The 23,290-nt window shown below is 39.0% G+C and overlaps 2 protein-coding genes across 19 annotated transcripts in view; one reads left to right on the top strand and one right to left on the bottom strand.

The window, feature by feature from the left end:
• Window positions 1-7,457, top strand: part of APBB2 (amyloid beta precursor protein binding family B member 2) — a 389,233-nt gene extending 381,776 nt beyond the window's left edge. For all 18 annotated transcript variants that reach the window (XM_082637315.1, XM_082637301.1, XM_082637312.1 and 15 more), the window contains one exon: window positions 3,614-7,457. In XM_082637315.1, coding sequence (XP_082493441.1) covers window positions 3,614-3,781 — 168 coding nt within the window. In that variant the 3' untranslated portion in view covers window positions 3,782-7,457. The remainder of the gene's footprint in view (window positions 1-3,613) is intronic.
• A 3,010-nt stretch (window positions 7,458-10,467) lies between these two features.
• NSUN7 (NOP2/Sun RNA methyltransferase family member 7) overlaps window positions 10,468-23,290 on the bottom strand; it is a gene marked incomplete at its 3' end in the record, with an annotated part of 57,832 nt that continues 45,009 nt past the window's right edge. The window contains exons 10-11 of the mRNA XM_082637472.1: window positions 11,721-11,844; window positions 10,468-11,109 (exon numbers count right to left, since the gene is read on the bottom strand). Coding sequence (XP_082493598.1) covers window positions 10,468-11,109; window positions 11,721-11,844 — 766 coding nt within the window. The remainder of the gene's footprint in view (window positions 11,110-11,720; window positions 11,845-23,290) is intronic.

Genomic DNA, 23,290 nt, shown 5'->3' with positions numbered 1-23,290 from the left:
ACTGACTTAAAAGCAGCCAAGTCTGATCTCTAAAGTAACGCCTTGCTGTGTGACACCCTCACTCCTGCGGACAGAATCAATCGTGACAAGCACTTTGCCGTCTTAAGAGGCCAGGACACCTGAAAGAAGCAGGACTGGATGGAGCCAAGTTCCTCTGCAGAGCCTCCAGGAACACTGAAAGCGATGATCTTCAAAACCACGGCTTTGAGGCCTCTTAATTCTTGATCCCTAAGTAATTTCAGTATGCGATCAGGAGACGCTGGTCATGTGAGTTGGTGCTGTTTGGAACCAACTCAGTAATTCTTTAAAAATTCAGTGTATTGAATGGTTTTTATTTTAGATAGTTGGTCTAAGTGCATTGTTGTTACATACTTTGTTTATATCTATGAATTCTATTCTTACCACAGCCCTGTTAAGTAGTTCTCTTTTATTTGTAACAAAATAGAGGCTCAGAGGAAAGGACAGGCCCCAGGGCAGAGCTGGTAAGTGACAGAGGCTGCGTTCACCCCCGAGCCTCCGGGTAATAAAGCCAGTGCTCTTTGTACCACATATATGACTTCAAACAAAGAGAAACACCTTGTCACTCATTCTGCAAATATCCTTTGAGCTCCTGTCATTCCCAGCACTGGGGAAGTTCTAGTAAAAAGAGGGAACCATTTGAATGTAGACATCCAAGCCTGGGCTGCATGGTGTATTCCAGCAACAGGAGGTAGGGTTGCTGGAACCAAGTGGAAGGAGGTGAGGTCCATGTCCACGAAGGACCTGTGATCTCGTGCCAAGGTGTGACCTTCAGCAGGGATTGTTAAGCAGGAGAGTGCGTAGACCACGTTAGGCTTTAAAGCACACTCCAAAAACGAGAGAAGAAAACAAAGTGGAGGTGGGTTGAAAGGATGGGGCAGAGGTGGGGAGATGACCAGGAGGTCAGTTTACTGGTCCCTGGGAGAGTTGCATCTAAACCAGGAGTGGCAGTGGGGAAAAGACAGGAGCAGGTGATGGAGAAACACCTGGCTGGCAATGAGGCATGTTGAATTTGAAGCATCTGCACTTCTTTTAACTCAATCCACCGTTTGTAGGCTGGACTCTGGGAAGTTCAAGTAGGAATAAGACACGATCCTCGCATTACGGGGTCTAGGCCTATGGGGGAGACGGGTAAACCAGAATTCTGTTGTGGTGTAGAAAGTGCTCTAAGTGAAAGTGTAAGACTGCACTGGATGGAGGAGTGACCGGGAGGAAGAAGGTGGCCTTGAAAGCAGGTCACTCACCGGGTCTGTGGTGAAGGAGTAGCTAGAAGCATGCCGTTGAGATACTTGCTTGTTGGCCGGGGGGTTGGGGAGATCCTCACAGTTTTGAGGCTGAGGGAGATGAGCCAGTAAAGCCAGATTGAAAGAGGGGTCATATTTGTAGTTGGGCCAAGGTCTTGGTGGTAGATGAAGGGCCTGGGGTTGGGTTAGAGTGCTGCTTGGTTCGAGTAACTTTGAGACTGGCCAGAAGATGCCCGGAGTCCAGGAACAGGTGGAGCTGAGGGCGGTGGAGGGCGTCCTCTGTTTCTTTACAGACAGTACACTGCTAGTTAACAAAGAGGGGAAAGGACGCGGTGGACGGATGGCAGAGGCAAAGGTGGGGGACGAGGAGAGAGCCAACTGGCTTTTATTTTAAAAGACACCTTTGAAACGGAGAGGGGAGGAGTGGGAGGGGAAGACCTGTGTTGTGCACTTATTATCTGGCTTCATTCTCGCCACAGTCCTGTGTTAGAGTGCAGTTTCCCCTCAGGTGCTGCGGGGCCAGGATTCTAACTCAAGTCCACCTGCATATAAAGGACCGGGGCTGGGTGGAGGGGAGCAGCACAGTGAAGCAGTCGAGATGAACCTCCTGGCCAGGCGTAGGGATCTGAGATGGGATGAACGGACTGTGTGAAGAAAATAGAAAATGGGAGAGTCCAGCCAAGCAAAAATGGATGGTGACTGTTTAGGTATTTTGTGAAATTGTAAAGGATCGTAACAGATGGTTTTAGTCATAAAATGAATGGCTTTCAGCCTTAATTATACATTTTAAATGCTGATGGCAATTAAGTAATTAGCTTTATCACTGGCTACAGTTTGTTCTGATTCCCAGACTCATTTTTCTCTCCTCTAGAAACAATTTCTACTCACTTGTTTACTATTTTAATTGTATTAGGGCCACCAGCTGAAGTGACTCAGCCAATCCAACATAAGACATACGGGTAAAATCAAACCTTTCTTTACACTCTGTATCCAGCATTTCTAACTGGGTGGCTTTCCTCTTGATTCAAATCTGCATGATTCTCCATCTGAAATATTTATGCATCAACTTACACAATCTGAAATATCTCTGGCATTAACACATTCTGAATCTACTGAATTTTTAGGCATATTTTGCAGCTGAGTGGTATAGGCCCAGCTGAAACTATTTTGATGAAATTTAGAGGGAGATGGAGAGGGGTCCGCTTAATGAAATTCATCAGGCACAATTCTGATATGCACTGGATATAACGTAACTAACATTAGAAACTCCCAGTCCAGTATACCATGTTGCGGTACCTGCCCATTATAAAACTGTGTTTGGAAGTGCATTGTTTTGATTGTGATGCAGACCTAGGAACATACTTTACACGCAGGAGACGTGATCAATCGTTTTTCATATGATTGGGTTGAAAGGGGCTAATTTTTTGGCCTGTGGGCTATGACAGCACATTGTGACGAGAGTCTTGCTGTAGGATAGTTCATGCTTTTCACAGGGAAACATCAGCCTGTTTCACAATTGTTCTAAGGAACCTATTAATATTTAAGTAGGTTTTTGAAAATCAGTTTAAAGTGCTTGGATTTTTTAAGTGCTTGGATTAGAAGAAAAGCACTTGATACATTTTAACCTTTTAATCTAATTTTGAAGAATGACTTACCTTTGCATTGATAGAAAAGCAGGTGGATTGTGACTTTGTTTCTGAAGGATGGAAACTGTCCCTGGTGCCAGTGCTAATGGATTTTTAAAAATTAAATCTATTAAGATTTAGACTTGTATATAAAATATATCCTGAAATCTTAATAATTTTTTTTAAATTAAAGGACAGGAACAAACATTTATGAATGCCTTCTGTGTCGCTAGGCCTGTTTCAGGCATTCTGCAGGTATTCCTTAATCATAACACTGTCTTTTAAGGTCGCCATTCTTCAGCCATTTTACAAATGAAGAAACTGAGGCTCAGAGAAATTTAATAACTTGCCTGGGGCCATACGGTTCACAAGTGGTAGAGCCAGATTCAAACCCTGCCCTTTCTACCATGCTGACCCTCACTCGGTTTGCCATAAACACCTACTTCATTACCTGTCCGAGGAAAAAGTTAATAATCTCTCTCCCAATCCTTTTTCTTTTCATTAGCTCTTCGACTATGAGGTATATTCATCGCAGCCTAACAATACAGAGAACTTCAAAAGAACTTAAAACACTCCACATTAAGGAAAAAAAATACTAAACTCCTGGATTCATGTTTCGGAGCTAGGTCGTTAACCTTTGGGAGTTAAATATATTGATGAATTAAAATCACGTTAAACAAGAAGGGATGATAGATTATTAACGACCATACAACTTTTTTATTTCAGTTACGATACCAGAAGTGCCTGGTAGCCAGGCCGCCTTCACAGAAAGTTCGACCACCTCCTCCGCCAGCAGACTCTGTGACCAGGAGAGTCACAACCAATGTAAAACGAGGGGTCTTATCCCTCATTGACACTTTGAAACAGAAACGCCCTGTCACAGAAACGCCGTAGCTGCATATGTGAAAGGATCCTGTAATATTTACTGAAGATTGAATAGCTACACTAAAGAAGAGGAGCTGATCTCTGGCCTTCCATTCAGTTGCTGATGCTTTGTCTTCAGAGATTAATAACTTAACCAAACAGTGTTAGACAAGCATGTTCTCTCGTCTTGCCACCGTCGTGTGATATGAAAAGCATGACTAATTTTTTTTGCTGTCAGTAAGGTACATCATGAGCAGTGGAAGCTCCCTTTCTTATTGTAAATATCGTGAACACTATGTAACTTCACACACACAGGGAAGAATGTGGCCACACCCCTCCCAGTAAAGCAGCTGAGTCCTTGGAGTGAGTGACTTGTGGGTTAGTTTCACTGTCTTCTTGACTGGATCTGTCACAAGCAACTTTTAATTCCTACAGCACTTTGCCCTGTTTTCAACAATGGAGTAGACACTGCATACCGGATACCACTGAATTGCTGTAAAAACAGGATGACTAGTTTTTGTTTTAGTTTTTCATAAAATCGAACCTTTGGTTGACAAAATTGGCTGTTGGCATCAGTATAGAAACCAACTGGCAACTTTCCTTGACGAGCTCTTTGACACATGGACACCATTTCATGTCTACAGCTGTTTGGGGGATGTTGGGGAAAAAGCAAAGCTTCAAAATTGAAAAACTAAATTTCAGAAATTAAAACAGAACAAAAATAGCCTTTCTGTTCAGATGGTTTTCAAACTGATTATTAAGAAAAAGAAAGATTAACAAAATCATAATGCATTTTGGGTGGGACATATTTCAAACTTCTGCCTTATACTGTACAATGCAGCTAGAGAATTACAGTTCACTATGGCCATTCTCTACATAAACATTAAAATGAAATATTCCTCATAAGCCTTTCATCCTTAGTTTGATAATTAGCCAATATGCAACTTGGAGTTGAGGAAATGTCATTTATATTTTAGATCTCCACCACCACGTTGTTTTCCACCTCCTAGGTAAATGTTCTGCTAGGATTCTGCATCTAGCTCAGTCTTACCTTAATGCTTTTTGCCCAGAAAGCTGTCTGTCCATCATGTATTGTCCATGGCAACAAACTTCATTAAATTGAACCTTTCTGAATTTATGTATTTAATATTAAAATTTGTTGGACTCTAGATATATTTTTAAATTTATATTTTTTCCATTTATTTTCAAGATTTAAAAATTTCATATCAGAGCAAAATATACATAGGAACAAAGGACTATTTAACAGGCTTCCCAAAAACAGCACTTTCCTGCTTCTCTATATAGATGAGAGACTTAGCTGTAAAGATAAACAGATTTAGACACTTGTTGATAATGTTTTAAAGACGAAGTTGCTAAGAAGCTCAATCTAAACATTAGTTCTGTTTACTTTTCAGTGATAAAATTATCATTTTACAACATCATTGTAAAAGTAATGCTTTATGTTTATCTACTGCTATGTACTTGTCAAAATGGTTTCCACATTCTTATCATCACATTTGAGCCTTATAAAGTAGAGAAGGTACTAAACACATTTGAGAAATAAAAAATATGAATTAAAGAGGCTCAGTCACCTAGCCTAAGATCTCACGAAAGTTAGTGAGAAAGCCAGAACTAGGACCCGTGCTTCTCAACTCCCAGTTATTAAGTTATGCTGCTTCCACACCAGTCAGGAGGAGTCTTTCCAAAATTACTCTGGGCATATCCAGTTACTGTCAGGCAATCTTAGGATTCCCTGTACAAGTAGGGAAGTATGTCCAAATTACTCATGCCGTGATTTAAAACCATTATCTGCTCTCAGTTTTCCTGCAGTGTGCCTCAAATGTGTTGTAGAGGACAGGATTCTACATGCAGTCCAGAGATGATGTTACATGCGGTAGAAATATTCCTAACTCATGATAGCCACCAGAGAACATGATGGAATGAGTAGGTGGCCTCCTGCCTCTGTTCCCTCTCAGAATTCTGGAATTGTTTGCTAGCACCCTAGTGTTATGACAAAAGAGATGCCACTCTAGAAGTGGATTATACTTCTCACCAGCCTATATACTATTCTACTAAAGTTACCAGTGACATCCTAAGAAATTACTGCACTAAGAAAATCCTTACTGTGCCCTTCGAAAAAGCTGTTCAAAATTCAATCTTGATGATCTTTCATCTTGACCTCCACAGTGAAACAAACATTTTAGTGTGATAAACTTCAAAATTCTTTAAAAAGTGATCCACTTTTATACTGGACATCTCTACCAGAACCCATTCATTTTTTTTAAGGCATACATATGTTTTCAGGCTCAAGAATACTGAGCTAGCTTTAAGTAGCAAACTGATTTATATATGCAATTATAGGATGCATTAAGATGAATGATAGCCTTTACATACTGAAAACTTTACTGCGGATACTTTGTTTTAAAAATAGCTTTGCATACTAAATGCAATTAATTTTATAAAATTAATTATGTTAAGCCGTATGTTCAGACACTTTCTGCCATGGCCAAAAAGTATGTATGAAAGTATGTGTGTATTTTCTGTGAAAGGATGCTAGCGTTTTACCTGATATTGTAGTGACACTTCAGTTATCTATGCATTCTTTGTATCTGTGATTTGGTAAACAGGCAGCCATGTTCACTATGCCTTGTATGTCTTATCAGTTTTTTAATTAACCTGTTAAATACAGCTTAAAATATTTTTATTTTATTTATTCTATTTTTACTGAAATATACTGCATTATTGTGTTAATGTATTATCTTTACTGGATATTATCTCTCAATGTATCCAGGTCTAAGTAATCTCAGTGAACTATACATTGCCTAAAAGGTGGTTTTGTAATGATTTGTAGTCACATTTTTATTGGAATATGTATAAGAAAAGGCAAAATACTTAAAAGTTCCTTTTATTTTTTAAAAGCAGCTAGATAAACGCATACTTGCCAACTCACATATGTGCTCCTTGGCCGCATCAAGGGGAATAGCCAACATGCCTATGGCTAAAAGCTTCTTTGCAAACTTAAAGCACTGCTTGGTGCTTCGTTTTTATATCCTTCACAACACGTGTGAGCTCATCTAAGAGACAGACACATGTCCTCCTGCCCTTTGTTTACACCTGGATATATGATCACCCATAGCTAATTAGGACCATTGTTTTTGTTTGTGTCTGTCTTATTGCATGAAGCGACATTAGACCCATTTCCATTAAAACAAGCTCTTGGTGATAAACTGTTGGCACTGCTACTTTTTAAAAAATTCCACTTCATGATTTTATGACGAACATTTGTACAATTCTACACAAGGTCATTTACTAGAAGCCCTAAATCTTTCCTCCTCTTCTTACATGACACACACTCATTTCATAAGCATTGCAACACAAACTCAAGATTTCATAAACAATGTGAGAAACATCTCCCTAACTGATATTAGCACAGCTTAACTAGTAAAAGCATTAGCTCTCTAGTTTGCCAGGCTTACTTAACCCAATACACAGCTAACGTGTGTTATACAGCCAGTAAAATGAAGTTTATTTCAGCTTCAGGGAAAAGATACTGCTCACACTTTATCAGTGAGAGCACTCCCTGCCATCCAAAGCAGCTTGTTTATCCCAAAAGAACATTTGGTTTTGCTTTCTGCCCCTTTTGCTGTTGACCACTTTTACACATTTAAATGTAATATGTTGTGAGAATAAACTTAGCTGCGTAAAATGTTTGGCTCATTTATCTGACATCAGTCATACATATCCAGGAATAGAAATAAAAGTTTAGTGTCTCCACGCCAGTCATTTTATTTTCAAATTATTCTTATCTCAAAGGTCATTTTAGTAATGTTAAGATTCTGCTATGATTAATTATTGTATATTTCCACCTGGTAAGAACTAGAAAGTAACTTTAAATTTTGAATAATTCATCGCATGGTCCTTACTTGGTACTCAGGAAGGACAGCTAGCATTTTGGACATAGAGGCCTATTCAGTCACCAACTTGATGCTTGTGTAAGCACTCTTTCTAATGTTAAAGTCCATCTTTCCTTTAAGAGCCTGATATCAAAGAATGAAAGATAGAGTGGTACAGGCACTAAATCCAAAATGAAAGGTGACTAGAAAAACAGCAGTTGAATCTGGCTTAGTTTAACTGTTAGACATATGGAAGAAGATAAATAGAATTTAAAGTGTGTACCTATTTTTTGTTCATCTTGCATTTCCCCCAGTAGTTTACCTTTTTCCGCAATCAAAGGCAGTTACTGTCAAAGAGCAAAATTTCATTTGGTTTCAGGTATTATATAGTGGTAAATAATTACACATTAAAAATCTGAATTTGCTATTGGAGTATCTAAAAACCAGTAATTTCATTACTTCAGATTTTTGCAGCACTTTTCTCTAAGAAGCTGAAAAAAAAATGTCAATGTAATCAATATTCTCCTTTACTAGAATTCTCCCATATTGTTTTTAATCCAAAGTATTTCCCTTTTTAGTCTACCAAAATATTTAAATAATTGATCACATCCTTCTTAGAAGATTCCAAAGAAGAAAACTGCAGGCTTAATGAATGAATGGTTTAACTCAGAATCTCCATATACTTAGAAAAATAATTTATGACAGGATTCATGTTATGAGATACTGAAGATAAGGGGCTAAAGTTGTGATGTGACATGAACCACATGCTGCTATAGAGATCAGAAAAATATCCTGAACTATTTCATAACTGTGAGTTTTCATCTTATAATAACTATTAGCAGAAAATAAAAATCTTCAGACCTGCTACTTTTGGACAATGGAATACTCTTCAGCCTGGGGCAGAGGAAAGATGTAAGGAAAGGGATAAAAGATCCCTGGGATAAAATATCAGCTCTTTACTGAACAAGTTCAGTTCAGCTGCACTGGCCTCCCAGAGGCACGGAAGGCTCTAAGCCAGAGAGTGGGAATAGGAGGAAACTATACTATAACTTTCAGACCAAAGATTATATAGTTTCTGATTTTTGAAAGTAGTAAAATAAGCTGAGCATTTAAAACATTTCTGTATTTTTTAAGAGTCATAATTAACAGAATTCTTTTGGGATTTAAAAATAAGTCTGGTTCGGGGCTTCCCTGGTGGCGCAGTGGTTGAGAGTCCGCCTGCCGATGCAGGGGACACGGGTTCGTGCCCCAGTCCGGGAAGATCCCACATGCCGCGGAGCAGCTGGGCCTGTGAGCCATGGCCGCTGAGCCTGTGTGTCCGGAGCCTGTGCTCCGCAACGGGAGAGGCCACACCAGTGAGAGGCCCACGTACCACCAAAATAAATAAATAAATAAATAAATAATAAGTCTGGTTCAAGTACAAAAAGTCATGTTTCCTTTCTTCACTGATATTTTACTAGTAAGTGTAAATCTTCAGTTAAAAAAATTTATTACTGCTAAAATGAAATTCACCCTTTTTTATCCTCACTTCAAGTGAGAAAATTATACAATATTAGAGCTGAAATAGACCTAAATATTCATCTTGAAGAGGATAATAGTCTACTAAAATCATGCCACCTGAATTGAAATTTAGGAATTTACTTAACACTATTCAACACAACTGGATTCTGAAAACACAACTTTAAATTCAAACTCTTTGTGTCTATGAACATGTTTATAAACAGTAGGATTTATAGTTGTAACATATTTGATTTAATGTCACTTTCTGTTGCCATGATGAAAAAAAAAATCAGTAGACCCAGAAATGATAATCATAACCAATTCTTGGAAGGCAATTGATAATACAGTCAAGATAAACTGACTTTTAATATAATTAAAATACTGCTACAATATATTTTAATTGAGTATCAGAAATGACTTACCAAAGTTTGATTACTGTGTGCCACTTGAAATGACCATCTCACCTGATCTTTGAATCATTTTTCAACAACTTGTATAGATTTCTTCAACAACTGGGGTGTCACTTGTATTCAGCAGTTTGGCCTCTTCCTCAGAATTACTATTTAGATGGAAATTTGCTTACAGTCACTTTTTTTACAACAGTATTTGGCATAAATAGTTAAAAGGGAGAGCTTATGTTCAGTCTGCTCAGGATCCTAGAGGTTCTTCCAGTGAGAAACAGTTTTCACTCTGTGAATGGACAGCTGAACTACTCCTTACACCTAGAACTTTGGACCTTCCTGTTCTTCCTACTCATACTCAACCTCAATCACATTATAGAAGCTCATAACATCTCCTATTTTGATGTTTAAGGAAAAAAAATCAACCTCGATAGTGATTGAAAATGTTAAACTACAGCTGACTCGATACTGAAAAGAAATCTATAGTCTGTGCAAGAGCATCTTTTCCAAACCTATGCTTTCTAATAAACTGCCTCACAAGTTAACTTTGAAAAGAAGTCTGTTCTAAGGCACACAGTGTTTCCCTTCAGGAAAAATTGTTGCCGCTTTAAAACCAGTGTCCTAAGTCCAGACAGAAAGTTAACAAGAGTGAGACAAGTTCTAACAGCCGATACCAAGTCTACAACTGGTCGTTCTAAAACAGATCAGCATCCAGCTACTGAACTCTGAATTCTGCTTTGCTTAACTCACCTACCTTATTCTCACTTGTCGTAATTCACTTGAAGGTAATAATCACATTTAGAAGATACTAAGTGACCAAAAGGATGAGTATTTTGTGTAGGGATGTCTAACCTTCAGAGAAATATCAGACTTTGAAAAAAAAAACCTACTACTCTTGACCCCTGTAAAAAACACAAGACAGTCAAAGCCATGGTCGAGGATGCCTAGGTAGAGAGGAAGGTAAGTTTTCTTTAGGTTTTTCCCCTCTTCTTGGTATTGATGGTGTGGGAAGATAGCCAGGCATGACAGTCTTGGGCCCAACCCAACGACAGTAAAAATGTTGAGTTGGTATCTGAGATCTGATCCTTTGGGGACTAGAAAATGGCAACATTACTGGAGGCAAAACAATCTCTGTGGGTTTCAGTGCAATCATTCTGTCTTCTGGGCGAGGTCTTACAAAGTTTGTCGGCCGTTCACATGGTCTGGAGGGAGATGTGTTCTTCACAAATGTAGGCACTAAAGGATTGGTGGTGGGCTTGTTGGATTTTCTGACCTGTGAGGAAGAACCCACTTGATTTGTATTCTTCTGTGGAAGAGATGTTTTTGTTGTTAATGTCCCTGACTGATGAGCACTTGCAATAGTTTCTTGACTCAGGAACTCAGCAATTTTCATCTGGATGCTGCTACTATCAGAAGTGGAAGATTTTGGCAATGACATTTTTGATTTTTTCTTCTTCTTCTTCTGCCGTTTTGAAGGTTTACCCAACTCGATCCCATCCAGTAGACCCTTTGCTGCAGCACGGGCCAAAACATCTTTCACAGACACTGTCTCAGATGGGTCCCGCTATAATTAAATGTGGGAGTTAACTGTTACTGTGCATATTACAAATATTTATCAGTGTTTCAGTAAAGATAAAAGAGTATCTTTGTTATACTAAAAGAAATAGTTTTTAGACCTTAGTCTCTAATATATCCTATAAGCCTCAGGAAATTACTTTCTTTGTACTTAAATCTCCCCATTTGTGAACCTGATAGGAAAAAAAAGAAGAAGAATTACAGAGCTTTTTTCTTTCTTTTTTTTTGAATTTTTGAATTTTATTTTATTTATTTATTTTTTTATACAGCAGGTTCTTATTAGTTATCTATTTTATACATTAGTGTATATATGTCCAGAGCTTATTTCTTATCTGTGAGCTAAAGTGAACTGGATATTGACAAAGTGCTTGGAGAAGTGGGGGTGGAGAACAGGCAAGGGAAAAACACTCAGGAGGACAATAACGATAAAAATAGGGATTTCCGCCATATAATAATAATTCTTTTTCCTGCCCTTTAGCTATTTGTGAAATAAGCATACCGTTATGAAATGTTCATAAAGTTCCTATGTTCCTCTTATGAGACTTTGTTGTTTCTTAATTCCTAAGTATGAAATGGATTGGGATTTTTTTTTATCCTTACCTCCCTTGTTAGAACAGAAAGAAAACAACCATTGGTAATTTCAGATGGTTCCATTCTGAAAAAGTTGTCAGTGGACAAATGTATTTCCTTTAAGGAGCACAGTGGAAGGACAGGGGGACTAAGCCTGCAATAGATAACAGCAAACAATTAATAGTTAGAATGTCTTATTTGCCAATGGAGGGAGACAGTAAATTGCAACCAATTTTCTCTTATTATGTTTTACCCATTATTTAAACAAAAATTCCAAATAAGAATAAAATGTCAAGGGGAGGGATCAAGATGGTGGAGTAGTAGGATGTGGAGCTAACCTCCTCCCACAAATACATCAAAAATACATCTACAGGGCTTCCCTGGTGGCGCAGTGGTTGAGAATCTGCCTGCCAATGCAGGGGACACGGGTTCGAGCCCTGGTCTGGGAAGATCCCACATGCCACAGAGCAACTGGGCCGGTGAGCCACAACTACTGAGCTTGCACATCTGGAGCCTGTGCTCCAACAAGAGAGGCCACGACAGTGAGAGGTCCGCACACCGTGGTGAAGAGTGGCCCCACTCGCCGCAACTAGAGAAAGCCCTTGCACAGAAACGAAGACCCAACACAGCCATAAATAAATAAATAAATAAATAAATAAATATTTTTAAAAAAACCATCTACATGTGGAACAATTCTCAGAACACCTACTGAACCCTGGCAGAAGACCTCAGACTTCTGAGAGGGCAATAAAATCTCCACATAACCAGGTAGGACAAAATAAAAAAGAAAAAAAAAGAGGGAGAAAGGAATCAGGACAGGACCCTGCACCCCTGGGAGGGAACTGTGAAATAGGAAAGGTTCCAGCACCCTGTGAAGTCCCCTCACCAGTGGGGAGATCAGCTGGGACGGAGGGGGAGCTTTGGAGCCTCAGAAGAGAGCACAGAACTGGTGTGCAGCAGGCAGAATGGAAAGAGACCTGCACAGACGGTCGGTATCACAGCGTTGCACTCCCCAGCCTGAGACATGCGTCCACCAGTATGGGTGGGGGCTGGGAGCTGAAGCTTGGGCTTCGGAGGTCAGACCTGGGGAGAAGACTGGGGTTGGCTGTGCGGAGACAGCCTGAAGGGGCTGGATTTTGGTATGACTGAAACCAAGGGTGTACGCAGAGGAAGCCCAGGCCCACCATAGAGGCAAGGTGCCATTGTTGAGGGCACGCGAGGGGAGGGGTGGGACCTGCCATAGCAGCCTCCTTCCCTGCACATGCACTCTAAGGTGACAGGACACTGCCTGCATGAGCTCCAGGAGCAGGCACCAACCGCTGCTGTGGGCTCAGGGGTGGGCATGAGCCACCGATGCCATTGCAGGCTCCAGGGGCACGAGTGAGCCACCACTGCACCGAGAGCTCTGGGAGCGGGTGCCAGCTGCCACCTTTGCGGGCTCTGGGAGAGAACGCCAGCCACTGCTTCTGCACACCCCCTATCAATGGGATAACAGCCAGCACACACTGAGGAAAGAGACAGCAGGCATCCGTACTAAAAACAACGCTTGCACCAAAAATATTAAAACCACACAAGCTACGCAGGGCTGCTCCAACAGCCCTCCAAGACCACAGTAGATAAGTGTTTCTCCTAAACTCAGAGTACGGGAAATATAAGTAAAACAAAGAAGCAGAGGGACCACTACCAGTTAAAAGACCAAGAGAATTTCCCTGAAAGAACAAACAATGAAATAGACCTCTTCAGTCTAACAGACGCTGAGTTCAAAAAGGAGATAATGAAAATATTGAAGGAATTAAGAAAGTTTATCGACAGAAATGCAGAATACTGTAAAAAGGAGCTAGAAACTATAAAGAGGAGCCAAGAAAAATTAAAAACTCATTTGCTGAGATGAAAGCTGAGCTAAAGGCAATGAACAGCAGAATGAATAATGCAGAAGAACAAATAAATGATCTGGAAGATAGAATAATGAAAATCACCCAATCAGAACAGCAGATAGAAAGGCAAATTTAAAAAAAAAATGAAAGCAATATAAGACATGTATGGGATAATATAAAGCTTGCCAATCTACCCATAATAGGGATTCCAGAGGAGAAGACGGAGAAAAGGGGATCGAAAATGAATTTGAAGAAATTATGGCTGAAAACTTCTTAAACCTAAAGAAGGAAACAGAAATCCAGATACAGGAAGGAGAGTCCCAAACAAGATGAACCCAAACAGACCTACACCAAGACATACTGCAATTAAAATGGCGAAAGTTAAAGAGAGGATTCTGAAGGCAGCAAGAAAAAAACAAAGTGTTAGTTACAAGGGAACCCCCATAAGGCTATCAGCTGATTTCTCTACAGAAATGTTACAGTACAGAAGGGAGTGGCAAGATATATTCAAATTCCTAAAAGGGAAAAATGTGCAACCTAGAATACTATACCCAGCAAGATTATCATTTAGAATAGAAGGAGAAACAAAGAATTTCTCAGATAAGCAAAAACTAAAAGAATACAGCAATACTAAACCTATCCTAAAAGAAGTATTGAAAGGTCTTCTCTAAATAGAAGAGAAGCAAGAACGTATAGAAAAGAGAAAATCACAATTGGAAAGTAAATCACTTAAATAAGTCAGTACACAGATTTTTTAAAAATCAAAACATTTTTGTGAAAATGATGACAATGACAGCAAAAGGATAAACATGAAGATGTAAAAGAGGACATCGAAATCATAAAATGTGGGGAAGGAAAGTAAGAAAATGTAGATTCTTTTTTTTTCAGAATGTGTTTGAGCCTATATGACTATCAGTCTAAAGCAAGTAGATATAGGAAGGGGTTAACATACTTGAAAAACAGAATAACCACAAATCAAAAACATAATAGATTCACAAAAACCAAAAAGAACACAAGCATAAAATAAAGGGAAATCATCAAACCACAGAAAGAAAAACAAAAGGAAAAAGAAAGGAACAAAGAAACACAGAATCAACTGGAAAACAAGGTTTAAAATGGCAATAAATACGTATCTATCAATAATTACCTTAAATGTCAATGGACTAAATGCTCCAATCAAAAGACACAGAGTGGCAGATTGGATTAAAAAACAAAAGCCTACAATATGCTGCCTACAAGAGACCCACTTTAGGGCAGGAGACACACATAGATTGAAAATGAGGGGATGGAAAAAGATATTTCATGAAAACAGAAATGACAAGCAGGGGTCACAATACTTGTATCAGGCAAAACAGACTTGAAAACAAAGGCCATAAGGAAAGATAAAGATATATTACTATATAATGATAAAAGGATCAATACAAGAAGAGAATTTTACACTCATTAACATATATGCACCTAATACAGAAGCACCCAAATATATAAAACAAATACTAACAGACATAAAGGGAGAAATTGATGGGAATACAATAATAGTAGGAGACTTTAACACCCCACTCATATCAATGGAAATATCTTCTAGACAGAAAATCAATATGGCAACACAGATCCTAAATGATAAAATTGAACAGTTAGACTCAACTGATATTTTCAGGACATGACAACTAAAAAAAACCAGAATACACATTCTTTTCAAGTGCACATGGAACATTCTCTAGGGCTGACCATATACTAGGGCACAAAACAAGCCTCAACAAATTGAAGAGTATAGAAATTATCTCAAACATCTTTTCTGACCACAATGGCATGAAACTAGAAATCAACCACAGAAAAAGAAATGAGAAAAAAAATGACTACATGGAGACTAAACAACATGCTATTAAAAAACCACTGGGGTTGGGCCTCCCTGGTGGCGCAGTGGTTGAGAGTCCGCCTGCCGATGCAGGGGATACGGGTTCGTGCCCCGGTCTGGGAGGATCCCATATGCCGCGGAGCGGCTGGGCCCGTGAGCCATGGCCGCTGGGCCTGCGCATCCGGAGCCTGTGCTCCGCAACGGGAGAGGCCACAACAGTGAGAGGCCCGCATACCGCAAAAAGAAAAAAAATAAAATAAAAAATAAAAATAAAAAACCACTGGGTCAATGACAAAATCAAAGAGGAAATTAAAAAATACCTTGAGACAAATGAGAATGAAAACACAACCAAACAAAATCTATAGGATGCAGCAAAAACAGTTCTTAGAGAGAAGTTCATAGTGATACAGGCCTTCCTCAAGAAACAAGAAAAATCTCAAATAAACAACCTAACCTACCACCTAAAAGAATTACAAAAAGAACAAACAAAACATAAAGTCAGCAGAAGGAAGGAAATAATAAAGATCAGAGAGGAAATAAATAAAATAGAGATTAAAAAACTACAGAAAAAAAAAATAAAACCAAGAGCTGGTTCGCTGAAAGGGTAAACAAAATTGACAAACCTCTGAACAGGCTCACCAAGAAGAAAAGAGAGAGAACCCAAATAAAGAAAATAAGAAATGAAAAAGGAGGGACTTTCCTGGTGGTGTAGTGGTTAAGAATCCACCTGCCAATGCAGGGGGCACGAGTTCGATCCCTGGTCTGGGAAGATCCCACTTGCCACAGAGAAACTAAGCCCATGCACCACAACTACTGAGCCTGCGCTCTACAGACTGCGAGCCACAACTACTGAAGTCCATGTGCCTAGAGCCCATGCTCCGCAATAAGAGAAGCCACCACAATGAGAAACCCATGCACCGCAACAAAGAGTGGCCCCCGCTCGCCGCAACTAGAGAAGGCCCGCACGCAGCAACGAAGACCCAACACAGCTGAAAATAAATAACAAAATAAAAATAAATAAATTTATTTTTAAAAAAAGAAATGAAAAAGGAGAAATCTCAACTGATACCACAGAAATACAAAGAAAAAAAAGAAAAAAAACGGTCAGAGAATACTATGAAAATTATATGCCAACAAATTCAACAACCTAGAAGAAATGGACAAGTTTTTAGAAACATAGAGCCCACTAAAATTGAATCAAGAAGAAACAGATAATTTGAACAGACTGATCTCTAGAAGTGAAATAGAACCTGTAATTTTAAAACCCTCTACAAACGAAAGTACAGGACGAGATGGCTTCACAGGCAAATTCTATCAAACATACAAAGAAAAACTTTTACCAATCCTTCTCAAACTCTTCCAAATGATTCAAGAGGAGGGAACACTCAAAGACATTCTATGAAGCCACCATCACCCTGATACCAAAATCAGACAAAGATACCACCAAAAAAGAAAATTAGAGGCCAAAATCTTTGATGAATATAGATGCAAAAATTCTCAACAAAATACTAGCAACCCGAGTCCAATACACATAAAAAAGATCATACACCACGACCAAGTGGGATTCATCCAAAGTTCATAAGGATGGTTCAACAAATGCAATTCAATCAATAAGATACACCACACCAACAAAATAAAAGACAGAAACCACATGATCATCTCAATAGACGCAGAAAAAGCATTTGACAAAATTAACATCCATTCATGATAAAAACTCTTACCAAAGTGCATATAGAGGGAACGTATCTCAACATAATAGCAAAATTATGACAAACCCACAGCCAACAGAATACTCAATGGTGAAAAACTGAAAGGCTTCCCGCTAAAATCTGGAACAAGACAAGGATGCCCACTCTCACCACTTCTACTCAACATAGTATTGGAAGTCCTAGGCCCAGCAATCAGACAAGAAAAAGAAATGAAAAGTATCCAAATTGGAAGGGAAGAAGTAAAATTGTTATTATATGCAGATAACATGATACTATATATAGAAAACCCTAAAGACTCCACACAAAAACTACTAGAACTGATAAATGAATTCAGCAAGGTAGCAGGATACAATATTAATATACAGAAATCGGTTGCATTTCCTTACACTAACAATGGAATATCAGAAACAGAATGTTAAAAAAAAATACCTTTTAAAATCACACCAAAAAAACAAAATAGGAATAAACTTGACCAAGGAGGTGAAAGACTTATATGCTGAGAACTATAAAACATTAATAAAGAAAATTAAAGATGATTCAAAGAAACAGAAAGATATCCCATGCTCTTGGATTGGAAGAATTAATATTGTTAAAATGGCCATACTACCCAAAGCAGTCTACAGATTTAATGCGATCCCTATCAAATTACCCATGACATTTTACACAGAACTAAAACAAATAATTCTAAAATTTATACGGAACCATAAAAGACCCAGAATTGCCAAAGCAATCCTGAGGAAAAAGAACAAAGCAGGAGGGGACTTCCCTGGTAGCACAGTGGTTAAGAATCTGCCTGCTAATGCAGGGGACACGAGTTCAATCCCTGGTCTGGGAAGCTCCCACATGCTGTGGAGCAACTAAGCCCCTGTGCCACAACTACTGAGCCTGTGCTCGAGAGCCCACAAGCCACAACTACTGAGCCCACATGCCACAACTACTGAAGCCCACGTGCCTAGAGCCTGTGCTCTACAAGAGAAGCCACCGCAGTGAGAAGCCCGTGCACCACAACGAAGAGTAGCTCCCACTCGCCACAACTAGAGAAAGCCTGAGCACAGCAACAAAGACCCAACACAGCCACAGATAGATAAATAAACAAATAAATAAATAAATAAAATTTTAAAAGGAGAACAAAGCAGGAGGCATAACTGTCCCAGACTTCAGACAATACTACTAAGCTACAGTAATCAAAACAGTGTGGTACTGGCACAAAAACAGATATATGGTCAATGGAACAGAATACAGAGCCCAGAAATAAACCCACACACCTACAGGTAAATAATCTTTGATAAAGGAGGCAAGAATATACAATGGGAAAAGAACAGTCTCTTCAGCAAGTGGTGCTGGGAAAGTTGGACAGCCCCATGTAAATCAATGAAGTTAGAACACACCCTCACACCATGCACAAAAATTAACTCAAAATGGCCTAAAGACTTAAACATAAGACATGACACCATAAGACTCCTAGAAGAGAACATAGGCAAAACATTCTCTGACATAAATTGTACCAATGTTTTCTTAGGTCAGACTCCCAAGGCAATAGAAATAAAAACAAAAATAAACAAATGGGACCTAATCAAACTTACAAGCTTTTGCACAGCAAGGGAAGCCGTTAAGAAAATGAAAAGACAACCTAAGGAATGGGAGAAAATATTTGCAAACAATGCAGCCAACAAGGACTTAATTTCCAAAATATACAAACAGCTCATACAACTCAACAACAAAACAACAAACAACCCAGTCAAAAAATTGGCAGAAGATCTTAATAGACATTTCTCCAAAGAAGACATACAGATGGCCAGTATGCACAGGAAAAGATGCTCAACATCTCTAATTATTAGAGAAATGCAAATCAAAACTACTTGAGGTACCACCTCACACCAGTCAGAACAGCCATCATTAAAAAAATCTACAGGGCCTCCCTGGTGGCGCAGTGGTTGAGAGTCCGCCTGCCGATGCAGGGGATACGGGTTCGTGCCCCGGTCTGGGAGGATCCCACGTGCCGCGGAGCGGCTGGGCCCGTGAGCCATGGCCGCTGGGCCTGCGCATCCGGAGCCTGTGCTCCGCAACGGGAGAGGCCACAACAGTGAGAGGCCCGCATACCGCCAAAAAAAAAAAAAAAAAAATCTACAAATAACAAATGCTGGAGAGAGTGTGGAGAAAAGAGAACCCTCCTACACTGTTAGTGGGAATGTAAGTTGGTGCAGCCACTGTGGAAAACAGTATGGAGGTTCCTTAAAAAAGTAAAAATAGAAGGGATTCCCTGGCGGTCCAGTGGTTGGGACTCCACACTTTCACTGCTGAGGGCCTGGGTTCGATCCCTTGTCAGGAAACTAAGATCCCACAAGCTGTGTGGCGCAGTCAAAAAAAACCCTAAAAACAGAATTACCATATGATCCAGCAATCCCAATCCTGGGCATATATCCAGACCAAACTATAATTCAAAAAGATACATGCACCCTATGTTCAGAGCAGCACTATTCACAATAGCCAAGACATGGAAACAACATAAATGTCCACTGACAGATGAATGGATAAAGAAGATGTGGTACATATATATGCAATGGAATACTACTCAGCCATAAAAAAGAATGAAATAGGACTTCCCTGGTGGTGCAGTGGTTAAGAATCCGCCTGCCAATGCAGGGGATACAGATCTGAGCCCTGATCCGGGAAGATCCCACATGCCATGGAGCAACTAAACCCGTGTGCCACAACTACTGAGCCTGTGCTCTAGAGCCCGCAAGCCACAACTACTGAGCCCATTTGCCACAACTACTGAAGCCCGCGTGCCTAGAGCCCATGCTCCACAACAAGAGAAGCCACTGCAATGAGAAGCCCACGCACCGCAATGAAGAGTAGCCCCCACTCACCGCAACTAGAGAAAGCCTGCACGCAGCAACGAAGACCCAACGCAGCCAAAAAAAAAGAACAAAATAATGCCATTTGCAGCTAGAGATTATCATGCTAAGTGAAGTCAGAAAGAGAAAGACAAATACCATATGATATCACTTATATGTGGAATCTAAAATATGACACAATTGAACCTATTTATGAAACAGAAACAAACTCATAGAGAACAGACTGTGGTTACCAAGAGGGAAGGGGGGTGGGGGAGGGATGGAGTGGGAAGCTGGGGTTAGCAGATGTAAGCCATTATATATAGAATACATAAACAACAAGGTCCTACTATATAGCACAGGGAACTATATTCAATATCCTGTGATAAACCATAATAGAAAGGAATATTTTTTAAAAAGAATGTAAATATATGTATAACTGAATCAGTTTGCTGTACAGCAGAAATTAACACAACATTGTAAAGTCAACCATACGTCAATTAAAAAAAAAGAATAATGTCAAAGCAGTACAATACTACTATAAAATAAAAGCTCTAGTATTTCACGTTAGCTCATAGTTTATTATATTTCCCAAGTTACCCATCTTTAAACAACTATGCCAAGAACAACTTTTCAACATATTAAAAACTCTTCCCCAAGTCACTAATATGGTAATAAAAAGGCTTCCATTATCAAAACAGGTAAATATGTATAGTAATCACAAATGTATAATCCAAAAAAATCCTTTACCTCCACATGTCAGAATACAAAAAGTACGACTTCCTTCTTTTGGTTACTTTTTGCACAATTACAATATAAAAATATGGCCTATCACTACATTATTCTTCTCAATCACTTTTGAGATTAATAGATGACTTACGTGGTGTTCAAGAAAGTACATACCGAAGAAAAGACTTTGTCTCAGAAATACAAAAATCTCTAATCACTAATATGTTTAAACTAAAATTTTAGTTTTTATATTTAATATTTAATTTTTCATTCAATAGTAAATGGTTCATTCATAAACAATAATTGTTATAGTCCCATGTTTTTATAAATAAAACATTTAATCAAAGGAATAAATAATTTTCCACAAAAGTTAAAATATCAGGAACTCTTATTAATAATTTTGTATGTTATATTCTGAAGTTTAAAACCATTTCAAATTTATATTTATTCACTCATTTGCCTACTATGTGAAAAGCACATAAATAAAATATTAGCTCTCTTAAATAGTTTACAATTTAGTTGGAGAAACTAATTGGTATACAATAATATAAAGAAGACCACATACGAATGCTGAGCCAAGTAGAGACAAAATTATGTAGGAATACAGAATAAGGTACAATTAATTGTGGCCATGGGAGATAGCAAATATGAAGACTTCGCAGAGGAAGGAGCATTGGTGCTATGTCTTGAAGAATAAGTAAGTTTCCAATAAGGCAAAGACAGGATTCTAGACAGAAAGAAGAACATGAACAAAAGCACAAGTGTCATGAAGATGTATGTTCAGGGAACAGCAAGTATTTCCATGTGGCTGAGGCAGAGAGTGAGTAAGAGGATGTAGAGGTCACGTAGGATGTGGGCAGACACACATGACCTCAAATGACATGCCAAAGAGTCTGGCCAATAGTGGTGCTTAATAAAATGTTTGTGCCTAACTAAGCTGAAATATAATAGCTGTGTAGGTTCTACACAGCTAGTCACTCCTCTTACCAACCTTGTAATCAACAAACTGAATTTCTGAAGCCTATTCGTCTATGTTCTCTACACAAATAGAAAGCATCAAAAAAAAATAATTCACTTACATATTAAATAAAGAATACTCACTGAAAATAATTATTTCTTACCAATGTAAGGTTGGGATTTTTGTCAGTTAGATATATCTAGCACCTAGAAGAGTGCCTGGTATATAGTAGGTATTCAACAAATATTTATTTAATAGACCATGATATATTTTAGCTACATACATGCTATCTTTTCTAATAGTAATAATAATCCATAATCAATACTGGTAAAGTTACCATACAGAAATTGGCCCTGCATAACAAAACGATCTTCAAACCCCAACTTACAGTCTACTTCTTTGAATAATAAAATAAGTTAATACCCAGAGTCCAGCTCATACCTGACTTAGATGATGACATTTGGGAGTTTTTGAGCTGGTGATACTTAAATGAGATTTTGGATTTAGAATTGATCTTGGAATGGATGAAGACTTGAGAATGTTGGAGTGAGATAAATGTATTTTGTGTATGAAATAGACATCAATTTTAGGGGACCAGAGAGTGGACTATTGTGGGTTCAATAGTGTCCTCCCCACCAAATTCATGTCCACCCAAAACTCCAGAATGTGACCTTATTTGGAAATAGGGTCTTAGCAAAGGAGCTAATACTGGAGTAGGATAAACCCTAGGTCCAATATTGGTGTCCCTACAAGAAGAGAGTATATACAGAGACACACAGGGGAAGAAGTCCACATGACGACGGAGGCAGAGATTGGAGTGATGAAGCTACAAGGCAAGGAACACCAAGGACTGTTAACAAACAGCAGAAGCTGGAAGAGAGTCACAGAATAGATTCCCTCGCAGAGGCCCTAGAGGGAATCACCCCTGGCAGCTACTTGATTTTGGACTTCTGGTCTCCAGAACTGTGAGAGAATAAATTTCTGTTGTTACAAGTCAACAAGTTTAGGATAATTTATTGTGGCAGCTCAGGCAAATAATACACATGGAAAAAGGAATTTTGCAGATGTAATTAAGGTCTCAAATTAGTTAACCTTAAGCTATGGGTATTATCTCAGTGGACCTGACCTAATCACAGGAGCCATCCAGGTCTACAGGTTAGAAACAGAAGAAATCAGAGATTCAAAGCACGAGCAGAGTATAATGCACTATTGTTGGCTTGAAGATGGAGGAATGGCAAAGTGGCAAGGAATGAATGTGGTCTCTAGAAGCAGAGAGCAATCTTGGATTGATAGCCAGCAAAGAAACAAGGACCTCAGTCCCACAACCACAAGAGTGAGGATGGAAGCAAATTTTCCCCCAGAGTCTCCAGCAAAGAATTCATCAGGCTGACATCCTGAGCAGAGAATCCATCCATGCCATCCAGACAACTGACCTACAGAACTCTGAGTTAATTAACAGGTACTGTCTTCAACTGCTACGTTTGTGGTAATTTCTTAAGCATAAATAGGAAACTAATACACAATGGCTTACATTTAGTGAGGAGAAATGCCAGACTGTCATGGCAGACAGTGGAAGATAGGATTAGAAGCCTCAGAGGAGTGAGCTTGCTTCAGTGGATGTACTATTAGGGCTCAAGAACT

Source organism: Mesoplodon mirus, assembly GCF_964341445.2.
Source record: "Mesoplodon mirus genome assembly, chromosome: 2".
Lineage (NCBI taxonomy): Eukaryota > Metazoa > Chordata > Mammalia > Artiodactyla > Ziphiidae > Mesoplodon > Mesoplodon mirus.
Note: the sequence above shows the minus strand (reverse complement) of the source record. Positions and strands in the feature narration are given on the sequence as shown.